Source organism: Callithrix jacchus, chromosome 9, assembly GCF_049354715.1.
Source record: "Callithrix jacchus isolate 240 chromosome 9, calJac240_pri, whole genome shotgun sequence".
Classification (NCBI taxonomy): Eukaryota; Metazoa; Chordata; class Mammalia; order Primates; family Cebidae; genus Callithrix; species Callithrix jacchus.
In genome coordinates, this window is record NC_133510.1 from 124,549,903 (window position 1) to 124,572,407 (window position 22,505).

The 22,505-nt window shown below is 44.0% G+C and overlaps 1 protein-coding gene and 1 long non-coding RNA gene across 6 annotated transcripts in view; one reads left to right on the plus strand and one right to left on the minus strand.

Annotated features, from left to right (window-relative positions):
* Positions 1-14,053, minus strand: part of ANAPC5 (anaphase promoting complex subunit 5) — a 46,547-nt gene extending 32,494 nt beyond the window's left edge. For all 4 annotated transcript variants that reach the window (XM_078337478.1, XM_009004799.4, XM_078337476.1 and 1 more), the window contains exons 1-4: positions 13,776-14,053; positions 5,318-5,397; positions 4,369-4,478; positions 3,320-3,512 (exon numbers count right to left, since the gene is read on the minus strand). In XM_078337478.1, the coding sequence (XP_078193604.1) occupies positions 3,320-3,512; positions 4,369-4,478; positions 5,318-5,397; positions 13,776-13,982 (590 nt within the window). In that variant the 5' untranslated portion in view covers positions 13,983-14,053. The remainder of the gene's footprint in view (positions 1-3,319; positions 3,513-4,368; positions 4,479-5,317; positions 5,398-13,775) is intronic.
* A 178-nt stretch (positions 14,054-14,231) lies between these two features.
* The window catches only part of LOC144576537 (uncharacterized), a 44,554-nt gene continuing 36,280 nt past the window's right edge, over positions 14,232-22,505 (plus strand). For both annotated transcript variants that reach the window (XR_013522169.1, XR_013522170.1), the window contains exons 1-3: positions 14,232-14,274; positions 17,654-17,742; positions 21,227-21,332. This is a non-coding gene — a long non-coding RNA (uncharacterized LOC144576537). The remainder of the gene's footprint in view (positions 14,275-17,653; positions 17,743-21,226; positions 21,333-22,505) is intronic.

A 22,505-nucleotide genomic window follows, 5' to 3' on the forward strand; every position in this document is an offset into this window, starting at 1 on the left:
CCCTGTCTCAAAAAGAAAATGCTTCTCCAGCGCTTTGGGAGGCTGAGGTGTCAGGATCACTTGAGTCCAGGAATTCGAGATGAGCCTAGGCAACATAGTGAGACCCTGCCTCTACAAAAAGAAAAGAAAAGGAAAGAAAAAAACCCACAATAGCTGAGTGTGGTAGGCACACCTGTAGTCCCAGCTACTTGACAGGCTGAAGCAGGAGGATCTCTTGAGCCCAGGAGCTGGAGGAAGAATGCAGCGAGCTATGACCACAGCACCGCACAGAAGCCCGGGCAACAGAGTGAGACTATGTCTCAAATTAAAAAAAAAAAAGAAAGGAAAGAAAGAAATATACATCCTGCAAAATAAAAACGTTCTCTAACAAAGTAATTTCTTTTTAGACAAATAATCATAGTCATTAGTTAGATGTAAATTTAAAGAATACATTTCTTCAATATTCATGATGAAATTCAGTTTCCTAAATGTGCACGGTTTTCTGAAACCATAGACTTTTACAGTAAATCTACTGGATTATACATAAATGACTTCTAAAATAAGATAATAAAAAGATGGAATTAGACCTAAATAAATCAAGTTAAAAGAAAACCAACCCAAATAAGAAAAGTCTGAATTTTAACATTTCTTAGAAGTGGTACTTTGCTACTTTTAGCATATAAAGTAGCTAGTAAAAAGATTACACTATAGCCTAGAAGCAGTTCTTAGGTGAAAACTAAAAGAGAAAGTAGAGAACGATAACAGTTACCGTTTCCAGGCACAGTTCTCAGCACTTTATATGAATTTATCGCTTAATTCTCAAAGCCCTCTGGGGAAGTGGCATGAGCCTCACCTTGCAGATGAAGAGCTCAAAGCACAGAAGGGGTAACTAACTTGCCCAAGGTCTCACAGACCAAAGGCAGAGGAGCAGCAGGCAAACCTGGGGGTCTGGCTGCAGAGCCAAACTCTTAACCCCACACTATACTGCCTTTCCACCAGACAAGAAGCATTTGTAAGGAAATGAGTTTTGGGGAGCACTTAATGGTACTATTATCCTCTTGCTCCCAATATATGCTGAACAAATCATGTAACAGTAAAAAAGCTACTCATAGAAAGTGCAAGAAACATTCCCCATCTATACACAATGTCACCCCACCCCCAACCCAGGGATTACAGTAGCCTAACAGCCTGCAATGCAGTAAATTATAAGTTCCCAGGAAATAATAAGGTGCCCACCCTATCCACCTCCTTAGGGCAGGTGAGGTTTATTTCCCTCAGAGCTCTGAAGAATGTATCTGTTTACTTGTCAGTCTTCCTCACCAGACCACAGGATCTTTGACAGCAGGGAATAAATATATATATCCTTTTGCCTGCAAGTACGAGTAGTTTATTTGGAAGCAATCCCAGATAACAGTAGTTGAGGAAGAGAAAGTGAAAGAGCAAAAGGAAGGACAGTTAATACAAAGTATGTTACTGGGCCAGTTACCAGTATGGGTGATGGACTATATATTGATTCCCTGCATGCAATTCATCCAATATTCAGTTACAGAACACATTCTATGAGTCGGGCACTCTACTAAGCACTGGGGAAAGGTGACGAAACAAGACAGAGAAGGGTCTTAGCTCTCAAGGGGTGAAAAGGCAGAGGTAACAGATAAGCAAGTAAATTAAGAAGGTTACTTAGTGATGAGAGGTACCGAGGAATAAAGAAATAGACAGTATTTGGGGCTGGGCACAATGGCTCATGCCTGTAATCCCAGCACTTTGAGAGTCCAAGGCAAGTGGATTACCTGAGGTCAGGAGTTCGAGACCAGCCTGGCCAACATGGTGAAACCCCATCTCTATTAAAAACACAAAAAAATTAGCTAGGTGTCGGGGTGGGCGCCTGTAATCCCGGCTACTTGGGAGGTGGAGTCAGGACAATTGCTTGAACACAGGAAGCAGAGGCTGCAAGGAGCCGAGATTACACCATTGCACTCCAGGCTGGGCGACAGCAGGACTCCATCTCAAAAACAAAAAAAAAAAAAAAGAAAGAAAAGAAAGAAAAGAAAAGAAAAGAAAGAAAGAGGGAAAGAAAGAAAGAAAGAAAGAAAGAGGGAAAGAAAGAAAGAAAGAAAGAAACTATTTGGGATAGGGGCGACCTCATGGTCAAGGAGGCCTGTCTGAGGAAACCTGAGCTGAGATCTGAATGGTGAAAGGGAGCACACGAGGTGAAAAGCCAGGGAAGGGCATTCCAGGCAACCTAAGGCAGAAACTGATTGGATTAGGCAAGAAACTGAAGGAAAGCCAGAGTAGTCATGATGCTGAGAGTGAAGGGGAAGTAAAGAGAAAGAGGTCAGAGAAGATCCTTGGGCCAAGTTATCCAGGCACTGAGGCCATGCTGAGCTCAGACTCCTCTCTAGGTTCCAAAGGCTTGGGCGGAAGAGTGCTGGGATCTGATTACTATTCTTAGGGGCTTCCCCAGATGCTGTCTGAAGAACAGACGTAAGGAGACAGGAGTTAAGTCAAGGAGAAAGTTAGGCTAGTGCAGATTTGGTGAGTGTATTTGATAGAGATCTGGTGCTTAGACTCCAGGGGGATCAGTGGCCCTGAGATAAGTGAACAAGTTCCAAACACAGCAGGGAGGAAAGACTGGCCGGATCTGCTGAGGGACTGGGGTGAAGGACAGGGAGGAATCAAGGACACTACTGTGTTTTAGGCTTGACCAACTAGGTGAGCAACTTCCTCACAGCAACTTCCTTAGAGGTTAGACCTCAGAGGGCGTTCGATAAATTTTCACTGAATTCATCAACTGTTACTTCACTCTGATGTAACCAACAATGCCAGTCAGGGACCCAGCAGAAAACAAAGAACACACTCAAACTGAGTAGTCTGAGAAGGGCTTAACAAAGGATCAAGTTACAAACGCAAGGGAAAGGACAGAGAAGTCATAAGAGACAACACAGTCCCCAGGACTGACAACAGTAGGGTACCTTTCACCTCGGGCCTGTAGACACTTGCTCCTAGTTACCAAGCCCCCTGAAGGAGTACAGAGAGGGTGACCTGACAGAAGCTGTGACCCTACAGCCAGCCCCCCAGGACCCTCAAGGAACGGAGCCAATCAATCTACACTCCGACCTCATCCTCCCTGGCCCTGGGGATTTCCCACCAGTGCCTCCCATTGGCCAATCAGAAGTCAAAGGGAAAGGGACCCACCCATGCAGCCCTTATCAGTTAACTCCCAGATCTGGAGAGGAAAGGGCAGAGCCAGCACATGAACTCTAACTGAATAAGGACTTACTATACTTGAAATTACACTATTTCACAGGAAAAGGATCCCTGACAGAAAAACCCAAATTACCTGACAGACACATCAAGTTCCTCTTTTTCCATTTTTCTTTCACCCTCATCTCTACCGGTCAGTTCCATATCAGCATCCTCCACTGTCTTCTTCTCACCGTTCTGGAAGTACTGCTGAAGGGCCGTGTACAGTTTAAACACTTGGCTGAAAGAAAGCTTACTGTAGGCCAAGATCATGTGACGCAGAAACAAACCTACAAAATAAGACCAGAGACAAGGGGAAGGCATGAACTGACATCCAGGCTCCACAATGGCAGCTCCACAAGGGCAAAGGCTGTTTGCTGCAATCCTTCCTTCAGAAGAGCAAGAAAGAGACACTTGCAGCTGCCGTGCCCTCCTCCTGGAACGTTCTTCCCCAGTCCTTTACAAAGCTGGTTTCTTCTTATTCAGGGCTCAATCCGCCCACCCCTCCTCCACCTGAAGTCTGCCACTTTACTTTCTTCATGGCTGTTATACTATCTGAAATCATCTTACTTATGTGTTTACTTTTACCATCTGACTCCCCCCACCAGAGGTGATCTCCGTAAGAGGAAATTCCATGTCTATCTTACACGTACAGAGCCTGGCACATAGGAAGAGACAGAGAAATAGCTCATGCCAAACAACATAAAAATTACCACGAAAAAAAGCCAGAGGGATAGAGCATGGGATAAAGCATCAAAGAAACACCATGTATGCCCTCACTTTGCATACTGTATCAATAATGTTATTTTTACTTACCTCTCTTCATAAGTCTGGGCTGGTGACCCTCACTTACAGATGGACCATGCAGGCAAGTGATCCAGAGGACTGTGAGAAAGAGCTGGGAACCCCCAAAAACCCCAGGACCAGGCTCTGACTCTTACTATTGTAGACAAAACAGAAGGTGCTTTTCCACAGTTAATTATTTAAATATAGATCAAAACAGCAAGGCAATAAATACAAACTGCAACACCTCCAACATCCCCACGGTTTCTGTTCACAGACAGAGCAGGGTAGTGACAGACATGACTTAGAAAGCTGCTCACTTCAATGAAAATACTCTCTGCTCTTCGTGGAAGAGTTTCATACCTACTACACTTGTTTTGTGAACCTCTGGTTCAGTTCCAGAGAAAGAATCTGAAAGGTCATCAAAAAATTGTTCCATATCCTTCAACTCGCCTTCAGCCATCAGTTTGATTCTGAATGAGAAAATCGAGGTGCATATTTTAGAAAGGCCCTTTGAACAACTCCCCATGCTTCATATTCCTCAATTATCTCAAATAATGTATTTTACAGGCAATTCAGAATTGTAAAGAATAAGATGGATCCATAAAAAAATAATAAAATTTGGGGAAAAAGCTATGAAACAGTATGTTTAATGTTATCCATTTTTCAGTCAGGCATGGCGGCTCACACTTGTAATCCCAGCACTTTGGGAGGCAGAGGCAGATGGATCACTTGAGCCCAGGAGTTCAAGGCCAGCCTAGTCAACACAGAAAAACCCCACCTCTACTAAAAACACAAAAAATTAGCCGGGTTTCATGCTGTATGCTTGTAGTCCAGCTACTCGGGAGCCTGAGATGGGAAGATCACCTGAGCTCGGGAAGTCCAGGCTGCAGTGAGCCCTGACTGCACCACTGCATTCCAGCCTGGGCCAAAGAGTGAGACCCTGTCTCAAAAAAAAAAAAAAAAAGCTATCCATTTTTCAACAACAACAAAACTAAGTAAAGGTTCTTGGGAAAACAACGTAGAATAATAAAGGGGTGTGTGTGTGTGTGTGTGTGTGTGTGTGTGTGTATATATATATTTTTTTTTTTTTTAGAGATGGGGTTTCACCATGTTGGTCAGGCTGGTCTTGAGCTCCTGACCTCGTGATCCGCCCACCTTGGCCTCCCAAAGTGCTGGGATTACAGGTGTGAGCCACCGTGCCTGGCCCTAATAAAGTTATATTTTTAAAAGAATTAATTACCACATACCCTTTTGTAATTTTGATCTACCTTGACACCTTTTCATATATAAAGAAGAAAATGAAGTTTACCTGATCTGCACTGAATTTGCCAGCTGTGGACAAGATTCTTCAATTAACCTGTATAGTTTTGACAGTGTAATATCTGGGCCCTGTATAAAGGAGAGATAGGGAGGTACAGATACATTTTAAAGAGCTGTAGACTGGTAAGGAACTGCAAACATAAACTCATTTATCAACCCCTCTGCTTTAATAATCACTCCAAATAAGCACATAGGGATTTTTCTATCTACCTAAAACAGTAAAGTAATATTTCACACGTGCATACCATTTTTGTTTAGTCAGTCTAGAATAGAAAAAAAGCACAGGATCTATAGTCTGAGGATCCACTGATCCTTCCCTCTTAGCTTTGTAATCATGGCAAAATTGTGACCTCTGAGTCCTAGTTTCCTTCATCAATAAAATGGAGATAACAGTATCTCCCTTGTTTGGGGCAAAGATTAAATAAGATAATACAAAGTACACTGGAAAACACTATACAATAAGAGTTCCATTTTTCACAAACATAATCTCATTTGATTTTGTCCCAAACCTTGTAAGGTAGGCAGACATACTATGTGCTGAAGTCCATAAAGAGTACCACAAGAGGCTGGGCATGGTGACTCACACTATAATCCCAACACTTTGGGAGGCTGAGGCGGGCAGATCACCTGAGGTCAGGAGTTCGAGACCAACCTGGTCAACATGGCAAAACCCTGTCTCTACTAAAAACACAAAAATTGGAGAGAGAGCCAAGATGGCTGATTACTAGCAGCTCAGGATTGTAACTCCCAGTGAAAGCGCAAAGAACGAAAGGATGCCACACTTTTTTGTTGCTCACAGACCAGGAGATTCCCAGCAGAGGAGCCCCACGGGTCGCCAGCGCAACTCTTGTGGCCGGCGCAGCAGTTCTTGGTGCAGAGTAAACAGGACTGGGTCCCCTTCTGGTCAACATTTGGACCTCCGGGAAGGCAGTCACCTATTCATCTGACTGAAAAAGGGACTCAAGAAGGAAGCCAGACCAGAGATTCCCCGGCAGAAAAGCACCATGAATCTTAACACCACTGTTTTAGCCGGCGCAGTGGGTTGCTCAGATTCCAGCACTGCGAATCAACAGGTTGGACGTCCACTCAGAGACCTAATTTGAAAGTCGGTAATTACAAAGACCACAGGTGGATAAATTTACAATGACGGGAAGAAACCAGCGTAAAAAGGCTGAGGATACCCAAAATCAGAATGCCTCTCCCTCTACAGGGGATCGCAGTTCCTCACCAAAAAGGGAACAAGGCCTGATGGAGAACAAGTGCATCCCATTAACAGAATCAGGCTTCAGAAGGTGGATAATAAGAAACTTCTGTGAGTTAAAAGAACATGTTCTAGCCCAATGTAAAGAAACTAAGAACCTTGAAAAAAGGTTTGACAAAATCCTAAAGAGAATAGACAATTTAGAGAGGAATATAAGTGAATTAGTGAAACTGAAGAATACAATAGGAGAACCCCACGAGTATGCACAGGTTTTAACACTCGAATTGATCAAGCAGAAGAAAGGATATCAGAGGTCAAAGACCAACTTAATGAAATGAAACGAGAAGACAAGATTAGAGAAGAAAAAGTAAAAAGGAATGAGCAAAGTCTCCAAGAAATATGGGACTATGTGAAAAGACCTAATTTACGTTTGATAGGTGTATCTGAATGTCATGAAGAGAATGAATCCAAGCTGGAAAAGATTCTTCAGGACATTATTCAGGAAAACTTTCCCAACCTAGTAAGTTGGGACAATACTCAACTCCAGGTAATACAGAGAACACCACAAAGATATTCCTCAAGTAGAGCAACCTCAAGACACTTAATTGTTAGATTCACCAGGGTTGAAATAAAGGAGAAAATTCTAAGGGCAGCTAGAGAGAAAGGTCAGGTTACCCATAAAGGGAAGCCTATCAGACTCACAGCAGATCTCTCAGCAGAAACCCTACAAGCTAGAAGAGAGTAGGGGTCAATATTCAACATCCTCAAAGAAAAGAATTTTCAACCCAGAATCTCATATCCAGCCAAACTAAGCTTTATAAATGAAGGAAAAATAAAATTTTTCACAAACAAGCAAGTACTCAAGAGATTTCATCACCACCAGGCCTGCTTTACGAGAGCTTCTGAAAGAAGCACTACACACAGAAAGGAACAACCAGTATCAGTCATCCCAAAAACTTACCAAAAGATAAAGGGTATCTCCATAATGAAGTATTTATATCAACTAATGGGCAAAGTAGCCAGCCAGCATTAAATGACAATATTAAACTCACAAATATCAATATTAATCCTGAATTTAAATGGATTAAATGCCCCAATCAAAGACACAGACAGGCAAACTGAATAAAAAGTCAAAGCACATCGGCACACTGTATCCAGATCCATCTCATAAGCAAGGACACAAAGACTCAAACCAAAAGGTTGGAGGAAGACCCACCAATCAAATGGAGAGGAGAGAAAAACAAAACAAACAAACAAAAAAAACCCAGGAATTGTAACTTTCGTCTCTGACAAAATAGACTACAATAGTAACCAAGACTAAAAGAAACAAAGGACATTACATAATGATAAAAAGATCAATGCAACAACAGGAGTCAATGATCATAAATATATATGCACCCAATATAGGGGCACCCAGATACATAAGACAAGTTCTTAATGACTTATAAAGAGACTCGGACTCCTGCACAATAATAGCAGGAGACTTTGACACCACATTGTTAATATTCGACGGATCAATGAGATAGAAATTAACAGGAACATCTATGATTTGAACTCAGACCTGGAACAAGTAAACTCAGTGAATATTTATAGAATTCTTGACCCCAGGTCCACAGAACATACATGTTTCTCAGTATCACATTACACCTATTTTGAAAGTGACCACATAATTGGAAGTAAATCACTCTTCAGCATTTGCATAGCATTTCACAGACTTAAATGAAATATTGGTTGGCTGTTTGTTTGTTATTTTCTTTCCTTATTCCTTCCTGTCTCCCCTGTTAAGCACAATTATTGGCATAAAAGAGGTTTTTAATACCTACTTTTAGATTGCATTCCAGCCTGGGCAATAGAACAAGACTCCTGTTCTCTCTCCCCCTTTCTCTTTTTCTTTCTTTCAAAAAAAGGTTTCAGGTTCATATCCACTAAATTCAGTATGTTCCTCTTGTTTGAATTCCAATTTGAACAAGCCAAAAAAAAAAAAAAAAAACCCACAAAAATTAGCCAGATGTGCTAGCACACGCCTGTAGTCCCAGCTACTTGGGAGGCTGGGAGGCAGAGGTTGCAGCAAGCCAACATCGCACAACTGCACTCCAACCTGGGCAACAAAGCAAGACTTCGTCTCAAAGAAGAAAAAAGGAGTACCACAAGGAGCATGCAACCTCAGCTACTTAAAGTCTAGTTGAGATGTAAAATTAAATACTGAATCTTTTTTGGAGAATAAGGTGACTATATATATGCCAACGTTAGATGTGGATAACCCAGCGATTGCACTTCTAGGGAAGTTATTTTGGCATGAAAATTGGTTTGAAATGAAGAAAAACTAAAAAGAGCCTGTCAGTCCAGTAACGACTCAATTCATAATACAGAGTTAAATTATGTTGCTTTTCTTACTGTGAAGTATAGTGCAGCCATTAAAAAGACTATTCAGGGCTGGCTGCAGTGGCTCACGTCTATAATACCAGTACTTTGGGAGGCTAAGACAGGTGGATCACTTGAGATTAGGTGTTCAAGACCAGCCTGGTCAACATAGTAAACCTGTCTCTACTGAAAATGTAAAAATTAGCCGAGCATGGTGAGATTGTGCTATTGTACCCCAGCCAGGGTGACAGAGTGAAACTCTGTCTCAAAAAAAAAAAAAGATTATTCAAAAGTGCTGACATGGGCAAGGTACGGTGGCTCACACCTGCAACCCCAGCACTCTGGGAGACTGAGGCGGATGGATCACTTGAGGCCAGGAGTTCAAGACCAGCCTGGCCAACATGGTGAAACCATGTCTCTACTAAAAATACCCAAAAATGGATCTGGGTGTTATGGCACACTACTGTAATCCCAGCTAATTGGGAGACTGAGGCACAAAAATCATTTGAACCCAGGAGGTGGAGGTTGCAATGAATCGAGATCGAGTCACTGAACTCCAGCCTAGGAAACAGAGTGAGACTGTCTCAAAAAAAGAAACATGCTGACACAGAAAGATCTTTAACACTTGTTAAGTTTAAGGAGCAAGCTGTAGAACAAAAGAAGTGTTTACATAAAAAAAAGCAAGATGAAATTAGAAGTATACATCTATATAGACACATACACACCTATAATCATATGCATCTAGAAAGATACATTCCAAACTGGCACTCAATAAACAGTTAAATAAATTCACAGTAACGATAATCTCTAAGAGAAAACAGGATTGGAAGGCATGCAGAATTATAACTTTTCTTTTTTGTTTTTTTTTTTTTGTTGTTGTTGTTGTTGTTTGTTTTTTTGGAGACAGAGTCTTGCTCTGTCGCCCAGGCTACAGCATAATGGCACAATCTCGGCTCACTGCAACTCCGACTCCCAGGTTCAAGCGATTCTCCTGCCTCAGCCTCCCAAGTAGCTGGGATTACAGGCTTCCACCACCTCGCCCAGCTAATTTTTTATATGTTAGTAGAGATGGGAGTTTCACTGTGTTGCCCAGGCTGGTCTCAAAGTCCTGACCTCGTGATCCACCAACCTCGGCCTCCCAAAGTGCTGGGATTACAGGAGTGAGCCACCACGCCCGGCCAGAACTATACCTTTTCACTCCATCAAGTTCTATATTCCTGTATTTGACGTTGTTTACAACAAAACTTTATATATAAGCACACACCACCATGCTCAACTAATTATTATTATTATTATTATTATTATCATTATTACTTTTGGGATTGGAGTTTTGCTCTTATTGCGCAGGCTAGAGTGCAATGGCATGATCTTGACTCACTGCAACCTCCACCTCCCAGGTTCAAGTGATTCTCCTGCCTCAGCCTCTGGAGTAGCTAGGATTACAGGTGACCGCTACCACACCTGGCTAATTTTTTGTATTTTTAGTAGAGACAGGGTTTCACCATGTTGGTCAGTCTGGTCTCAAACCCCTGACCTCAAGTAATCCACATGCCTTAGCCTCCCGATGTGTTGGGATTACAGGCGTGAGCCACTGTGCCTGGCCCAGCTAATTAAAAAAAATTTTTTGGAGACACAGGGTGTCCCTATGTTGCCCAGGCTGTTCTTGAACTCCTAAGCTCAAGTGATCCTCCCATCCCGGCCTCCCAAGTCTAGGCACCCAGCCAAATATTAACTAATTTAAGAAGTCAAACAGTTAGTAAAGGAGTTGAGGTCTGGCTGGAATGCTACTAGATGAATTCGACATATAGTTTGATTAGGAGTATACAGTAAGGGGGCCAGGTGTGGTGGCTCATGCCTGTAATCCCAGAACTTTGGGAGGCTGGGTGAGGCAGGTGGATCCCTTGAGCCCAGGAGTTCAAGATTAGTCTGAGCAACATAGGGAGACCTCATCTCTACTAAAATTTAAAAATTAGCTAGGTGTGTTGGCAGGTGCCTGTAGTACCAGTTACTCAGAAAACTGAGGTAGGAGGACAGCTTGAGCCCAGGAGGTAGAGGCTGTCGTAAGCTATGATCACGCCATGACACTCCAGCCCAGACGACTGGGCAAGCAAGATCCCTCTGCTCTAAAAAATAATAATAAATTTAAAAATAAGAAATGAAATAACTAGTAATTAGCCAGGTAAAAACCTAAAAAGGAGAATTCCAAATAGCATGAGCAGGAAGGTGAAAGTTAAGAAACCAGAATCATTGTTTCTCTTTCTTTCCCTTCCTCCCTTCCTTCCTTCCTTCCTTCCTTCCTTCCTCCTTTCTTCCTCCTTTCTTTCCTGTCCTTCCTTTCCCTTTTTCCTCTCTTTCTTTCTTTCTTTCTTTCTCTCTTTCTTTCAAGACCGATGCCCAGGCTGGAGTGCAGTGATGTGGTCTCGGCTCACTGCAACCTCCACATCCTGGGTTCACACGATTCTCCTGCCTCAGCCTCCAGAGTAGCAGAGACTAAAGGCGCACACCACGATGCCCAGCTTATTTTTTTGCATTTTTTAGTAGAGATGGGGTTTCACCATGTTGGCCAGGCCAAATGCCTGACCTCAAGTGATCTGCCCAACTCGGCCTCCCAAAGTGCTGGGATTATAGATGTGAGCCACTGCACCAGGCCTCTCTATTTATCAAAATTTTAATATTATAACTTTTTTTTTTTTTGAGACGGAGTTTCGCTGTTGTTACCCAGACTGGAGTGCAATGGCACGATCGCGGCTCACTGCAACCTTCGCCTTCTGGATTCAAGCAATTCTCCTGCCTCAGCCTCCCCAGTAGCTGGGACTACAGGCACACACTACCATGCCCGGCTAATTTTTGTATTTTTAGGAGACAGGGTTTCACCTTGTTGACCAGGATGGTCTCGATCTCTTGACCTCGTGATCCACCCGCCTCGGCCTCCCAAAGTGCTGGGATTATAGGTGTGAGCCACTGCACCTGGCCTTTTTTTTTTTTTTTTTTTTAAGACAAGGTTTCACCATGTTGGTCAGGCTGGTCTTGAACTCCTGACCTCAGGTGATCCGCCGACTTGGCCTCCAAAGTGCTTGGATTACAGGCATGAGCCACTGCACCCGGCCAACTTTTTTTAATAATGGAGGGAAATGCATTTATAATAGTAGCAAACATGGCTAACACTGGAAGCTACAAGTTATAAAGACACCCCTTTTATTTAACTGGGTAGGTCTCCTAACCATGGTGTCCTCAGTTCTCCCCTCCTCCCATTCCCCCCACTCACATATACAAGTGATAATTTCTTTAAACCCTTTATAAACTATACTAAAGAATATAAATGCAACTCTAGATACCCATTTTATTAGGTTTACCTATTAAGATCTCATAACATGGAGGCCCAGGACCCCAGATCTGTTTCTGCCATCACTACTCAACAGGCAATGCTTATCAAGGCACAGCTTGACACTTTAAGAAATCGTCTCAATTTACCAGAGTGCACTCATCCACCTCTATTGCATTTCATTCATTTTACAAGTAACTATTCAGGCATTCTAAGAAGCTTTGGGGATGTACAGGTAAACAAAAACAGGACTAAGTACTAACCTCATGGACATTACCATCTAATGGGGGGAGAAGGACATCTATCACATAATCATGAATATAAATGGAAAAACCGCAACCGATATAGGGGAAAGTATATGCCCTCGTAAGAACACACTAAAATGAAAATACTAGTAACATTGAGCATTTACTACATGCTACTAACAGTTTCTCGGGCCAGGCAGTTCGAGGTCGGGACTTCGAGACCAGCCTGACCAACATAGAGAAACCCCATCTTTACTAAAAATACAAAAATTAGCCAGGTGTGGTGGTTCATGCCTGTAATCCCAATACTCTGGGAAAACCAGGCTGGCGGATCGCTTGAGTCCAGGAGCTGAAGACCCAACCTGGTTAACATGGAGAAACCCGGCTTCTACAAAAAATACAAAAAAAAGTAGCTGGGCACGATGGCCCACACCTGTACTCCCAGTTACTTGGGAGGCTGAGGTGGGAGAATCGCTTGAGCCTGGGAGGTCGAGGCTGCAGTGAGCCGAGATTATACCACTGCACTCCAGACTGGGCGACAGAACAAGGCCCTGTCTCAAAAAAATAATAAAAATGTTTTTTAAAAGTTTTTAAGTGAAGTGCTTAGCACACAGTAAGTATTCAGTCAGTGCTCGTCCTTGGCTTTATGCCTTTTTTTTTTGAGACGGAGTCTTGCTCTGTCACCTAGGCTGGAGTGGATTGTAGTGGTGCGATCTTGGCTCACTGCAACCTCCGCCTCCCGGGTTCAAGCAATTCTGCCTCACCCTCCCGAGTAGCTTAGATTACAGGCGCCCACCACCACGCTCAGCTAATTTTTTGTATTTTTAGTAGAGACGAGATTTCACTATGTTGGTCAGGCCGGTCTCAAACTTCTGACCTCGTGATCTGCCCGCCTAGCCTCCCAAAGTGCTGGATGGCAGGCGTGAGCCACCGTGCCTGGCCCGGTTTTATGCCAATTTTACTATTTATGAGGGTCCTCTAGAATAGGGATCCTGTATAACTTATCCCTGTGTCTCCAGCGCTATATAGTATAGCCCCATTTTACAGAAGGCACAGGATCCGAGACTATAACTCTCAGCTAATAAATACTGGAGTCAGACACGAACCTGCAAAAAAATAAATGCATGTAAAGCGTCTGGCCCACCGTAAACGCTCAGTAATTGTTAACTGGCGGTAGTAGCTATCTTTATTTCTTTACATTCCTCCAGGCAGGGAGAGTATCTGATTGACCCGCGTGTTCCCAAGCCCAGGGTTCCGCACAGAACAGAGGCTCAATAAAAGTTCGCTGCACGAACGGGAGCCGGCGGGCGCCTCTCACCTGCAGCAGGGGCAGGAGCAGCTGGTTGAGCCTCCGCCGCTCCAAGAGGCTGACGGCGCCCTCGCCTGTGCGGCTCATCTCATTCAGCAGCACCAGCACCGCGATCTTATACGGCGTCACCCAGTCCTTGATGCCGAACACATTAGCGTGCACCACCCCGTTGGTCATCATGGGATTGAAGTAGAGGCTCTCGTGGACACTGGCCATGGCGGCCCGAGACTAAGTCTCGGGCCCGCGGCGCGCAGCCGCCAGTTTTCACCCCAGGGCACAACACTACCGGGTCTACATCTCCGCCCACCCGCCTAGTATTCCAGGAAACAGCATCCGCGCGCCCGCGGCTTGCCGTTAGCCAATCAAAGCAGTCTGCCAGACCACATGGGAGGGCCACAGCCAATCAGAATGTGCAGGAGTGCAGCTAGTGGTGCACCAAAAGACTGATTCCCTACAGAAACTCTTGCCGAGTGGGAGCGGGTTCCTAGGCGACGTGGACAGGAACCAGGTGGAAGGGAAAGTCGATGCTTGCGGTCGGGGCTGAAGGGACTGAGGAGTTCCTTGTGTGATTTTGTTGTTTTTGTTTGTTGGTGGTGGTGGTGGTTGTCGGTGGTTTTTGTTGTTTGAGACGATATCTCGCTCTGTTACCAAGGCTGGCGGGCAGTGGTTAACTGCCCATCAAAGAGCGTAGCGCCATCAAAGAGCACTGCACCCTCCGAAATCCTGGGCTCAAGCCATCCTCCCGCCTCAGCCTCCCGAGAAGCTGGGGCTACACGCAGCGCGCCTGGCTTATTCATGTAATTTGAATTGGAGTTAAAATTGAATGTTTAAATGATTGTGTTTAAAAGTAACCAAATTAAATTCGCACCGTTAAAGTATGTATTTAACTCACTGTGTTACTTTTAAACTCAAATGTTTAGGAGTTTCATTTAACTCTGCCTTTTTAAGGATAGGAACATGAGATTTTTCTTCAGCGTTTTACAAATGCCATTTGCAGGCAGCCAGATCAGGTTGCCAGTGGTCAAGTACCCTTATGTGAAAGAGAAGATAAACATTATCAGGTCCCTGTGGTGAGTCAGTTTCCTACCTAATAAACTATAAAATCTATACTCTGCATTTCAGAGCCCTCCAAAATCAATCCCCAGCCAATATTTTCTACCTGATTTTTCACGATTCTCCTTCCGTTCATCTGTACGTCCCCCCAAAAACTTAGTTCTCTATACCCTGAATTATTATTAGTGATCTGGTATCCCTATTAGTCTTTATATCCCTTGAAAAAAAAAAAAAACCACTTACCATTCAACTTTGGCTACCCACATGAACACACTGTGTCCTGTGCCCGTTTTTATGTTTGTTTCAGTTATACTTTCTCTCTCTCATTCTGTCACCCACACTGGACTGCAGTGGCGCTCTCACAGCTAACTGCAACCTCAACCTCAACCTCTAGTTACAACAGGTAATTAGAAATGAGCAGGGAAGGAGCCTCCCTGGCCTCCAGGAATGCCAGGCTCCAGCAATCCTCCCACCTCAGCCTCACGAGTAGCTGAGACTAAAGGCTTACGCCACCATGCATGGCTTTTTTGTTTTTAATCTGAGACAGAGTCCAAGCCGGAGTGCTGTGGCGCCAACTACAACCTCTGCCTCCCAGGTTCAAGCAATTCTCCTGCCTCAGCCTCCCAAGTATCTGGGATTACAGGTGCGTGCCACCACACCTGGCTAATTTTTGTATTTTTAGCAGAGATGGGGTTTCACCATGTTGCCAGAACTGGCTGGTCCAGAACTCCTGACCTCAGGTGATCCGCCCACATTAGCCTCCCAAAGTGCTGAGATTACAGGCATGAGCCACTGCGCCTGGCCACATGACTAATTTTTAATTTTTTGTAGACATGAGGTCTCACTGTGTTGTCCAAGCTGATCTCAAACTCCTAGACTCAAGCAATCCTCCTGCCTCAGCCTCCCAAATTTCTAAGATTAAAGGTATGGGCCACTGCATCCAGCCTCACACCTGGTTTTTGTTTTCTCAACCGCTATTTGTTTAGTGAATAATGAATGAATATGCAGTATTAGTTCACAAAAACAAAAAGAAGACATTGATCTATTGAAATACAAGCTAAGTTTTCTAGCTTGAGAACCCTGTATGTTTTAGTTACCATACAAATTATTATGTAACTGTCTTTTATTTGTGACAGGAGAAGCTGGGTTTTGTCAAAAATTTAATACTTAACCTCTTTCTTTTCCTTGGTTTGTTTATTTTTTGAGATGGAGTCTCTCATTGTCGCCTGGGCTGGAGTACAATGACACAATCTCAGCTCACTGCAACCTATGTCTCCCAGGTTTAAGCAATTCTCCTGCCTCAGCCTCCTGAGTAGCTGGGATTAGAGGTGCCCACCATCACACCTGGCTAATTTTTTTTGTAATTTTAGTAAAAACGGGATTTCATTATGTTGGCCAGGCTGGTCTCGAACTCCTGACCTCATGATCCACATGTGTCAGCCTCCCAAAGTGCTAGGATTACAGGCATGAGCCACGGCGCCTGGCCATGCCTTGGTTTATTTTTATGCCTCACTTCATTAATGAAAAAGCATACTTACAATCTCACAGCTCTCAGGATATTTTTGCGTATGGGTATACCATAAATAAGATTTGACAAAAGGTCTTTATGGAATAAACTACTATTCAACCTTAAAATCCTGAGTAGGAACACTTAATTAATGGAAAGAAGAAAGTAATTTTACAAAATTCTAAATAACAATTTTACTCTAAATTGGTAAGACTTTCAAGCCATTGATTCATTTATTAATAACTCTGTGCTAAGCTCCTACTATATTTAAGGCACTGTTCTAGATGCTGGGGACCAAAAGGGATGAATTTCTAGACCAGAAGATGTAAACTGAAGTTGCAGTCCAAACTAAATGTGGCTCATTAGATACATTTTATGTGCCATGTGCCTTGCATAGTGTTTACTAACACTTAAAAATCAGGATATTGCCAACAAAGAACTACATTTCCAGCTTCACTTAAAAAAATTAGAAAATGTGGTAACTTGATTTATTCCTAGATGGTAACAACTGACTGGATATGCACAGCATAAGCCACTTTGCAGGCGCAGTGGTGCACACCTGTAATCCCTACACTTTGGGAGGCCAAAATGGGCAGATTATGAGGTCAGGAGTTCAAGAATAGCCTGGCTAACATGGTAAAACCCTGTCTCTACTAAAAATATAAAAATTAGCCAGGCGTGGTGGCAGGCACCTGTAATTCCAGCTACTCAGTAGGCTGAGGCAGGAGAATCATTTGATCCTGGGAGGCAGAGGTTGTGGTGAACCGAGATTGTGCCACTGCACTGCAGCCTGGATGACAGAGCAAGACTCCATTTCAAAAAAAAAGAAAAAAGAAAAAGAAACTACCCAAGGCTATGCACAATGGCGTATGCCTCTAGTCCCAGCACTTGGGAGGCCAAGGAGGGGAGGATTGCTTGAACCCAGAAGTTTAAGACCAGCCTGGACAACATGGTAAGACCCTGTGTCTACAAGAAAAAGAAAAATAGCTAGGCATGGTGGTGAGTGCTTGTAGTCCCAGTTACTTAGGAGCTGAGGTGGGAGAATCACTTGAGTCCAGGAGGTCAAGGCTGCAGTGAGCTGTGAGCATGCCACTGTACTCCAGCCTTGGTGATGGTGAGATACTGTATCAAAATGAAAGAAAGAGAAAAAAGGAAGGAAGGCAGGAGGGAGGAAAAGAGGGAGAGAGAAGGAAAGAGAGAAAGAAAAGAGAAAGAGGGAGGGAGGAAGGAAGGAAGGGAAGGAAGAGAAAAGAAAGGGAAGGAAAGGAAGAAAGAAAAGAAAGAAACTTGCCAAAAGTCCCTTTGATGAGCCAGTCTCTGTCTCTAGGAGACTAAGGAGGAGCTGCTGTTACAGATGGGCGACTGGCTGCTGTAGATGGTGTTCCTCACACCAACATTTCAAAGCAGCACTCCAAGGTAACAAAGGAAGCAGGGCTTTGTAACTTGCAGTGGACTTTGGTTTATTCATTTTTACTTATTTTATTTGCCCAGCATACTCTACTGTCCTCCCCACAAATGTGTTGTTTTTAATTTGCACAAAGTTGTAGAACATGTCCCTCTGGATATGGGGATGTGCATGGGCCCTGGCAGAACCCTCCTCAGGATTGCAGTATGCACTCTAGAGAACGAAGAGCTCAGGCCAGGCGCGGTGGCTCACACCTGTAATCCCAGCACTTTGGGAGGCCGAGGCGGGCGGATCACTGGGGTCAGAAGTTTGAGGCCAGCCTGACCAATATGCTGAAACCCCTTCTCTCCTAAAAATATAAAAATTAGCCAGCATGGTGGTGGGTGCCTGTAATTCCAGCTACTTGGGAGGCTGAGGCAGAAGAATTGCTTGCACCCAGGAGATGGAAGTTGCAGTGAGCCAAGATGGAGCCACTGCACTGCAACCTGGGCAACAGAGTGAGACCTGGTCTCAAAAATTATATATATAATTAAATTAAAATTAAAAATAAATAAAGAGCTCTCTTTCTCCTGAGGTCACTAAGCAAGGCTGTAGATGGCATATTCTTTGCTCTCTGTAGGGAAAGAGAACAAGGCCAATCTGCAAAGAGAAACAGAATCAAGCCATGATTCAAGTATATTTGTGATTGATGAGACGAGAGCAGCCCTGGGAATCAGAACCCCCAGGTTCTAGTCTTGGCCTTGAAACCAGCACTGTAATTCAAGCAACATCCTAGTTTTCTCTCTTGGATTAATCGCATTAACAATGAAAGGTCTGCACTAGATGATATGATAAGTCATCTGCAGCCCAAAAATTCTATGACTTGTTACTCTTTACTTTTATTTTTAAAACTTTTTATTTATTTATTTATTTTGAGACAGAGTTTGGCTCTTGTTGCCCAGGCTGAAGTGCAATGGCACGATCTCAGCTCACCACAGCCTTCACCTCCCAGGTTCAAGCAATTCTTCTGCCTCAGCCTCCTGAACAGCTGGAATTATAGGCATGCGGCACCACTCCTGGCTAATTCTGTAGTTTTAGTAGAGACGGGGTTTCTCCATGTTGGTCAAGGTGGTTTCGAACTCCCGACCTCAGGTGATCTGCCCACCTTGGCCTTCCAAAGTGCTGGGATTACAGGTGTGAGCCACCTTACCTGGACTTTTTTTTTTTTTTTTTTTTTTTTTGAGACGGAGTCTCTCACTGTTGCCAGGCTGGAGTGAGTGCAGTGGCATGATCTCGGGTCACTGCAACCTCTGCCTCCTGAATTCAAGCAATTCTCCTGCCTCAGCCTCCTGAGTAGCTGGGACTACAGGTGTGCGCCACCACACCCAGCTAATTTTTGTATTTTTAGTAGAGACTGGGTTTCACCACGTTGGTCAGGATGGTCTCGATCTCTTGACCTCATGGTCTGCCCACCTCAGCCTCCCAAAATGCTGGGATTACAGGCATGAACCACCGCTCCTGGCTAAAAAAAGTATTTTAAATAAAAAGTCAGCCAGTGGCAGGACGCGGTGGCTCATATCTGTAATCCCAACAGTTTGGGAGGCCAAGGCAGGTAGATCACTGGAGCTCAGGAGTTAGAGACTAGCCTGGGTAACATGGCAAGACCCTGTCTCCACTAAAAATACAAAAAAATTAGTCGAGTATGGTGGCGCGCCTGTAGTCCCAGCTACTCGGGAGGCTGAGGTGAGAGGAGCCCAGGAAGTGGAAGTTGCAGTGAGCCAAGATCGTACCACTGCACCCCAGCCTGGGTGACAGAGTTTGAGCTCATGTCAAAAAAAAAAAAAAATTTAATGTCAACCAAGCACAGTGGCTCATACCTATAATCCCAACATTTTGGGAGGCCGAGGCAAGAGGATCAGTTTAAGCTAGGAGTTTGACACCAGCCTGGGCAACATAGTGGGGGTGAAACCCCATCTTTACAAAATATATAAAAAACAAGCAAAATAGCTGGGCATCTGTAGTCCCAGGTACTCAGGAGGCTGAAATGAGAGGATCACTTGATTCCCCAGACATAGAGGTTGCAGTGAGTTGAGATCATGCCACTGTACTCCACCTGGGAGACAGAGCAAGACCCTGTCTCAAAACAAATAAATCAATAAATAATAATAACATTTGAGCGGCTGAATTTCCAGCAAGCTTGAGCTTGAGGGACCTCTGGGTACCCCTCAGACCAGCCTGCTTCTCTCATGACAAATGAGTACATGATTTTGGGTTGTTTTGGTTTTTTGTTTTTGAGATGGTGGTCTCACTCTGTCACCCAAGCCACAATGTTGTGGTGCAATCACAGTTCACTGAAGCCTCCATCTCCCAGGTTCAATGATCCTCCTACCTCAGCCTCCCAAGTAGCTGGGACTGTGGCCATATACCACCTAATTTTCTTGATGCCCAACTAATTTTCCTATCCAAGTACTAACCAGGCCCGACCCTGCCTAGCTTCTGAGATCAGATGAGATCGGGCACGTTCAGGGTGGTATGGCCGTAGACGATGCCCAACTAATTTTCTTGATTTTTAGTAAAGACAGGGTCTCACTATGTTGCCCAGGCTGGTCTCAAATTCCTGGGCTCAAGTGATCCTCCTACCTCGGCCTCCCAAAGTCCTGGGATTACCTGCATGAGCCACTGCTCCTGGCCTTCAATACATGTTAGTTAATGGAAGGACATTTACCCTGCTGCCACCTGACTAATTATTTTTTATTTGCTCACCTCTATCTTTTCCTCTTTGTTAAAGACTCCTGACCGCTTCCTTCCCCATAAACTCCAGCACCTGTATCTCCCTGGTAATGATTTCCTTGATCAGCCATAAAACATCCCTTTTTGTCTTTTTTATTTTATTTTACTCTATTTATTTATTTTACAAATGTAGTATTCCTATGTTGCCCAGGTTGGATTTGAACTCCTGGGCTCAAGTGATCCTCCTGCCTCAGCCTCCCTAGTAGCTGGGAGTACAGTCAGGTGCTACTGTGTCTGGTTTAAAACATAATTCTGCCGGGTACGGTGGCTCACACTTATAATCGCAGCACTTTGGGTGGCCAAGGCAGGTGGATCACCTGAGGTTCAAGGCCAGCCTGACCAACATGGAGAAGCCTCGTTTCTACTAAAAATACAAAATTAGCCAAGCATGGTGGTGCATGCCTGTAACCGCAGCTACTTGGGAGCCTGAAGCAGGAGAATCGCTTGAACCCAGGAGGCAGAGTTTGTGGTGAGCCTAGATCGCACCATTGCACTCCAGCCTTGACAACAAGAGCAAAACTCCGTATAAAAAAAAAAAAAAATCAATTCTGTTTTGTGCATGAGTGTTTTTTAAAATTCCTAACGAAAAACAATATTCATTTGCTATGGCTGCCAAAGCAAAGCACCACACACTGGGCGGCTCAATCTACAGGAATGTGTTGCCTCCTAATTCTGGAGGCTAGAAGTCCAAGATCAAGGTGTTGACAGGATCCATTCCTTCTGCAGGATGTGAATGAAGGATGTGTTCCAGGCCTCTCTCCTCGGCTTGCAGATGGTCATTTTCACACAGCCTGGACACACACCTGTGTTCATACTTCGCCCTTTTATAAAGGTACCAGTCATATTGAATTGGAGCCCACCCTAATGTATTAGGATCCCATATTTTAACTAATCTACATCTGCAGTGGCTTTATTTACAAATAAGGTCACCTTCTGAGTCATTTAGGGTTAGGGCTTTAACATATAAATGTGGGGGGACACAATTTCCCACAATGATAACATGCAGTAAGGTCTGGAGGAAACTGACAGTTTCACACAGTTCTGGAAGGAGTAAACATTGACACACCCCTTAGAAGGGTTTATCCATCAGAGTCCAGGTAGGAAACAGAAGCCACAAACAAGAAGCTTAATACAGAGAATTGGTCCCACAAGTAATGAAAGATCTAAGAAGCCAAACCAGGGATAGAGATTAGCAATAAAGCTGGGTGCAGTGACTCACACCTGTAACACCAGCACTTTGGGAGGCCAAGGAGGGAGAATTGCTTGAGCCCAGAAGTTAAAGGCCAGTCTGGGCAACACAGCAAAACTTCATCTCTATAGAAAAATTTAAAAATTGCTAGGTGTGGGCCAGGCGCAGTGGCTCAAGCCTATAATCCCAGCACTTTGGGAGGCCAAGGTGGGCAGATCACCTGAGGTCCGGAGTTTCAGACTGGCCCGACCAACATGGCAAAACCTGGTCTCTACTAAAAATACAAAAATTAACCAGGTGTCACCCTAAAAAAAACCCATACCCAGTAGCAGTCACCCCCTCATTCTCGCTCCCCTAACTCCTGGCAATCATGAATCCACTTTCTGTCTCTACAGATTTGCCTATTCTGGAAATTTCATTCTCATGGATTTATACAATATGTGGTCTTTTGTGTCTGGCTTCTTTCATTTAGCTTCATGTTTCTGAGGTTCATCCACATTGTAGCATGGATCAGGACTTTATCCCTTTATGTACCTGACTAGTATCCCATTGTATGAATAGACCACATTTTGTTTACCCATTCATCAGCTGATGGACACTGGAGCTGTTTCCACCTTTTGGCTCTTGTGAATAGTGATGGTATGAACATTCACATACATGTTTTCGCATGAACATATGTTTTCAGTTCTTTGGGTTACATACCTAGGAGTAGAATTTCTGGGTCGTATGCTAATTATAATCCTTGAGGAACTGCCAGACTGTTTTCCAAAGTGGCTACACCATTTTACATCCACCAGCAATGACTCTACATTTTGC